Source organism: Chrysochloris asiatica, unplaced genomic scaffold, assembly GCF_000296735.1.
Source record: "Chrysochloris asiatica unplaced genomic scaffold, ChrAsi1.0 scaffold00040, whole genome shotgun sequence".
In the NCBI taxonomy this organism is placed as follows: domain Eukaryota; kingdom Metazoa; phylum Chordata; class Mammalia; order Afrosoricida; family Chrysochloridae; genus Chrysochloris; species Chrysochloris asiatica.
The window spans coordinates 19,453,481-19,460,044 of NW_006408558.1; the positions used below are offsets into that span (position 1 = coordinate 19,453,481).

At 48.2% G+C, this 6,564-nt stretch overlaps 1 protein-coding gene across 1 annotated transcript in view; it reads right to left on the reverse strand.

Moving 5' to 3' along the window:
- Window positions 1-3,317, reverse strand: part of SNX32 (sorting nexin 32) — a 55,532-nt gene extending 52,215 nt beyond the window's left edge. Inside the window, exon 1 of the mRNA XM_006861073.1 lies at window positions 3,226-3,317. Within this exon, the coding sequence (XP_006861135.1) occupies window positions 3,226-3,317 (92 nt within the window). The remainder of the gene's footprint in view (window positions 1-3,225) is intronic.
- Between the last annotated feature and the right edge of the window lie 3,247 nt (window positions 3,318-6,564).

Here is a 6,564-nt window from a genome sequence, read left to right on the forward strand (position 1 = left end):
AAGTATGACCCAAAAATGACCCAAGTATGACCGGCGCTACAAATGCTTCTGTGTTTGTTTCCCTTCTGTTCAGTTTGCTTTATAACTAATAATTCGCTTCAATTTCAAGCTATGCACTTTCAACTTGGGTGACAGGGTAGGAACTATCCAAGAGGGAGGTCAAACTACGTGCTTTGGACATATTATATTATAAGGAAGGCTTTGAGGATAGGTGTGTGTGTATGTGTGTTAGACCAGAGCTTACATGCCTTGGAATTCCAAAATTCCATTTGAGAACATTTTTTCAAGTTTTATGATTTGTTTAGGGTTGAAAACAAGTTAACATATGAGGTCCAGGGGGCCAGGGGCAATGTGTTTGTCTAAATTCAATATTTTGTTACATTGAAGGAGCCCACAGTGGTTAACATGCTCAGCAGATAAAAGAAACATTGGCAGTTTGAATCCGCCAGCTGCTCTACAAGAGAAAGAGGTGGCAGCCTGCTTCCGTAAGATGCCAGCTTTGGAAACTCTTTGAGGCGGTTCTACTCTGTCATTTAGGATCTTTAGAGATCAGCACTGACTTGAAGAAAGTAGATTTTTAAAAGATATAATAATCTCCATGGCAGATGGAACAAATTATACTATTTGTGTTGGGGTGAGTTTGTCTATTGGCAGTTTTTATACTGCGCTTAGATACGCAGGTTCAAACAGGTGCCAGAAGCAGAGCTAGAAATCCTTACCTGGTGTACTTTGTGTTTTACCAGGCGGTATTCCATCTTGCCTGGCCAACTGAGTCAGCTATTGGAGGAAGGCAACTGGACCTTATTCTTCTAGGGTGGTCACTGAGTCCCAAAGGGTTAGTGGCCATCTCTCAAGGGCCACCAACCCTGTAAGGTTCCTCCAATACAGCTGAGGAGAGACCAGCCCTCAGCCTTCCCGTGGGAAGTGGAACTCATCATGAGATTCACAGTACTGATGGTTTGGGTCTTGGATTGTGTGGGGCCTGTGAGGCCACACTGCTGCTCCTTGGACTCTGCCCCTAGCCCTGCCCCGGCGTCTCACCTAGGGTGGGACCCGGCTGTGTGTTGTCTCTAGCCCAGCTGTGTCTACATCACTCAGAAGCCATTGTTTTTTATTGATATGAAGTGGACAAATGCCTAGAACTAGGTGCTTCTCACCGTGCTGAGAGCTAGAAATAACCAGACAGGTGCCCTGCCTTGGGGACAAGGAACAATTTGTGAACATGGTGGCATTTTGCCAAGGTACTCCAACAAGTGGTACTTTGCTCCATCACATTATAATGTCATGTCTACGATGTGGACTAAAGTGCCTAAGTTCCCTGAAAGATCCAGCCAAGTTCATGGTAAAGTTCTGCTCCTTATTCATTTAACAAGTATTTACACGGTACCTGCTGTTTACCTAGATTATAACAGCAACCCGAACTGACAAATATCCTGTTCTCTTGGAGGAGAAAAATTGTGTCACTATACAATACATGCTCGTTTTGAAGAAAGGCACCCTGGTAGCCAGTGGGTTAAGCATTGGGCTACTAACCAAAAGGTTGGTGGTTCAAGCCCATTAGCTGCTCTCCAGGAGAAAGATGAGGCAGTTTGCTTCGTAAAGATTTCCAGCTGCAGAAACCTCATGGGCCACTTTCATCCTGTTCTCTAGGGTCACTACAAGTCAGAATTGAGTTGACGGCAGTGGGTTTGGTCATTTTTTGTTTGTTTTTTAAATTTTGAAGGAAAATAATGCTAGGTAAGGGGAGAGAATGTGAGTGGGGAGGTAGGGTGCTCTTTTTGAGGGTGTAGTCAGGGAAGACCTTTCTGATGGGGTGACTTAAAGCAGAGTTGGAAGGAGGGAGGAAGAGCGGGGTGGCTGGCAGGAGGAAGGCCATGTGAGGCAGGTGTAGCAACAAGGGCAGTGTGTCTGGCTTGTTTGACTTACTAACTGAATGTCTGCAGGCCTCAGTTGCCTCATCTGCCAGACCATGGGCTTATTGCTAGAAACAAATTGTAGTTGCTAAATGAGAATATTTATGTAAACCATCAAACGCTGTCTAAAAATTATTCTCTTTACGTTGACTTCACCGCGTATCTGTAGAATATCTAAATCATCATGGATCATAAATACTGTATTACAGTTCTGCCCTTTTATTTGTTGACTGTAATAGAAAGGAAATCCACATTGTGTCGTTAGCCATCTCCAGTGAAGCAGTCAGGGGCACTAAGTGCATTTGTGGTGACATGGTACAACCACCACCTCTCTGGTTTCAGAACATTTCCATCCCCTCCCCTCTCACTTAGAGTAATAATTCATGCCACCACGCTTGGAAAACGGAGGTTTTTCCTTATCAGATCTGTCCTTTCTATTTCAGGCTAGTCCTCCTATGATTCATCTGTGTGTTTGCTCAGCAGATGTGTATTGATCTATTTACTGTACAGTAGCTGCCATGAGTGTCACGACAAGGCCCCAAACTCAGGAAGCTCAGAATCTGGTGGGGGACTGAGATACTGAGACCGTAAGTGCCAGGAAAGTCACTTGAATTGAGTAAGGGCTTGTAAGGGAAAAAAAGAGAAAAGCGAGGTGTTTGTGTGTTTGGAGAATCATGTTATCAAGTTTGTTATCAAGTTATCAAGTTTGGAGAATCATGTTATCTCGCTACTAGAATTACCTGATTGCGTTGTTGCCATAATGGTGCCTGGAGTCCAGAGACCCTGGAGAGAAGGTCACCCCAGGGGTGGTAGCTGGGTGAGGGAAGGGCCTAGAGTGGTTAGACGGTGGTGGAAATGGGGCTTCTGAGAACTCTAAGGACACAGTGTTACCATTATGCCCACTTTATAGATGTGAAAACTGAGGATTGGAATGGCCAAATGCCTCTGTGGGGAGTACAGCTGATAGTCTTCACCACCTGTCCCGTGACGGTGAAAGCATTTTATCCACCAGAGGGCAGCTTTGCACCTGCCTGGGAAGAGACCAGCAGGCCTGAGCTGGTCCAGCACCCAACTGGATGTGTTCCTAGTCTTCCACAAGGGGGTGCTGATAAGCTGGCCTTCGAGTCACCTTGGAGGGAACGCCTGCCCCCTGTCCGCTGCCCACACACAGCCCAGCACTCATGACCCAGCAAGCTCTCAGCTCCCTGGGGCTTTGCCTTACACACCTGTGTGTAAGCATCGAAGGTTTCCTAACCAAGCTGTGGAGCCCTTAACCTGTCACCTCAGGTGATGAGCCTGTCATCCCCTAAACAGAGGTCCAGCCCCCAGGCGGGGAGCCACAAAAACTGCTAGCGTGGTCGTGGCAGCCACACGGGCGGCGGTGCCCAGTGGCACGTCCGCCATGTCGACCCAGTCACGCGTGTCTCCAGGCGGGATGACCTGGCAACATTTCCACCCCACCCACGTCTAGTTTCGCTTTCCTAATGTTGTTAAAAGTGTCTTCTAACTGCAGTTGGGTGGCTGAGCAGGTTTCAGCATTTTATTTCTTTTTAAACGATCATTTGTGTGTGATTTCTTCCTTTAGCTGAGCCTCCTTCCGTTTCTCTCTTTGGCTTTTGTCCAAGGTCCAGGTTCCAGTAGCTCCTGGACTGTGGTTTCATTTTAACCATCAAACCTTTGTTTGGAATGATTCCTTTTAAATCTGGAAAGGACCAGTTTCATACTCGGCAGTGAATGTCTGCCTGGAGACAGCGAAGTTGTGTTTATTTACTGCTGGCACGTTGCAGTTTTAAAGGGGAGACTGACTTAGGGGGCAATAAAAGAAGGAAAGAAAGGAAATTATGGATAGGTCAGTTTGGGGGATTTGCACTTTAATCAGTTGAACTCTGTGTGTCAAAGGAGAATGGGCTGTGGAGGGGTGGTGGAGGTAGACTAAGGGCAGCAAGTAACGCCACTGGCCACTGAGCGGTCACTTTGAGGATGCAGAGTACCCTGTGGACAACCTGGGACCATCTCACTTCCCAGGGCAGAAAACACACTGCCCTTTGTCACAGCTTGCATCAGAGTGCCACCGATTCTTAGCTCGAGAAATGTGGTCACGTCAGAGGCCTGTCAGCAGCTGTGAGGAGAACTAGAACCCCCAGAGCTCCTTGCACTCACGGGACTATTCCAGATTGCTTTTCTGCCCTTACCAATGCAAGGCCTTTAGGAATAATCACTTGCATTTGTAGAAAAGTAAAAGAAAAAAAATAATGCAGCAGGGGATAGAAATTGGGTGATGTGGGACCAGGCAGCATTTTGTTGAGCTGTACGGAGGGTCGCTATGAGTCGGAACCAACTCGATGGCACCTACCAGCATCATCTTTTTTTGCTGTTGGGGTGGCAAACCTCTTTGATAATAAAAATACAAAAAGTAAATAGGTTTGCGGTGGAGACAAATTCTAGTGGTGGCAAATCCATTTGGGAAGACTTCCTTGTTTCACAGAGAGCCTACCCTTCATCCGAGATGTGTGCTGGAGCAGAACAGCCGGGCTGGAGATTAGAAGCTGTTGCCAGTGGAAGAGGAGGCAGAAATGAAATGAAGGGTCTTGGAGACCTTGCTTGGTAGGAGACGAGGCTTCCATGAAGAAATTCTGGCCAGGGTTCCCAAAGCCAGGTGTATCTACAAAGGCTCAAGACTCAAGATCTGTGTCTCCCACATGGCTCTGGCTCCTTGTCTGAAACACTCTTGAATGATGGGTCAGCACATTCATCGGTTCTCTTCACTATGTACAGAGAGTGAGCCACCCATTTGTGATGTAACCTGGTGCAGATGCAGAAGCTGGTGTTTCTCCTGTCTCTTAACTCTGGAAGAGGACTGAGGGAGAAGAGAGAAAGCAAATGTTTCGCATGCTCAGAGGAAAGCAGATGCCACAGAGATGGATCCCAGAAAAGTCTAATCTGGGAGTTAGATCAGCGCTGTTAAGGAGGAGTTTCTGTTTCATCACCCGGTTTCTACTCGGCCACCCGCTCAGACCTGTGCTGTGTGGTGTCTCTCGGGCCTTCTCCCCATTCTCTTCCACCTGGCTGATGAGGCATGGGACCCCTCATTCCTCAGGCTTCCCTATGCACCTACTATTGGGGGACACTCTTGGGGTGATGTCGACTCACAGGGAGCTGTCTCTTCCACTCCCTAGGGATGTTTCTTGGGGTCTCTGAGGTTCCCTGAAAGGTAGGTGTCTGTCCAGTTGAGCTGCGACTCCCTGCGAGGACCACGGAGGACAGGTCTGTCTGCATCTCGACCGGATTGCAGACAGGAGAAAGCAGGCAGGACACTTTGACACTATGATTTCTGGGGTGTCATGATGCTCCCCATGACAAACCCTGAAGCTCAAGGAGACAACCAGAATAGCAAAGCTCACGTGGGAGACTCCAGCTCTGGGGGCAGATTCTAGAAGTCGGGGGATGCTTAGGGTGGTGGCCGCAACCCTGGCTCTGAGGGGCCCTCCTTGGTCAGTGAGCAGTGTCCTCTAAGGGCTCTTATCCTGGCAAGGAAGGACTGGAACCAAGGGCTTAAGTTAATGTGTACATTATTGACCTAATTATAAGGTTGTCTGTCTGTCTGTTTAATTAACAGATAAGGAGCTCCGTGGTACGGCACAGCAAGGTCATGCTTAGCCTTGAATGTTAGCCACGACATCCTGGGGCTCTGAGAAGAATGATGCCATCAGGGGACTTGTTCTGAGTCCCCAGGCTGACCCGGACCAGACATGAGTAAAACACTTCAGTGGCATCGCAAACCTTGTTGCTGAGTTGATTTGTGTTTCCTGGCGACCTGCTGCGTGCAGAGTAGAACTGCTCCATGGGCTTTGCAAGACTGGGAGCTCTCCGAAGCAGATTGCCAGGCTTGACTTCCAGGGCACCTCTGGGTGGGTTTGAACTGCCAACCTTTCAGTTACTTGTGGAGCCCTTCACCGTTTGTGCCACACAGAGCCTCCATGTTACAGACATTAGTTCTAAAAAAATAGTGGAGAGGGGAGGGAAGGCCTGTAGATGCTGCCGTGGCCTAGCGTGGCCCCATGAGCACCGCACTGACGTGGACCTCCAGGTAGCCCCTGGGCTGTTAGGAGCGTTAGTCATCCTGGAGCAGCGCTGCTGACAGTATTGTCCCCACCATAGACTCACCCTGTCAGCAAGACACTGTTTGCTTTGTTTGTTTACCACCTTGTGGCGTATTATGCAAACTCTCCGTACAGTTTAATTATATTCATATTTGGAAATGGTGTAGACAAAAAACCCTATGCCCATTGCCGGCAAGGTGAGTCCAACTTGTAGCCACCCTAAAGGACAGAGTAGAATGGCCCCCAAGGGTTCCCAAGGCTGGAAATCTTTACTGAAGCAGAGTGCTGTGTCTTTTCTCCTGTGCAAGGGCTGGTGGATTGGGACCTGGGACCTTTCAGTTAGCCCAGTGCTTAACCCATGGCACCACCAGATCTCCTGGGAAAACGTAATACCATGCAACAATTGATGACATCGGGGCACTTTGAGCTCAAGCTTTAAAGTTTGTAAGAGTTAGCTAGTACAAGCGTCCTCTCTTACAAGTATACCTGGGCCATACTGCTGGAGAAGGTTTCAGGTCCACTTAAGAGGGAAGGAAGGAGATACCCCATTG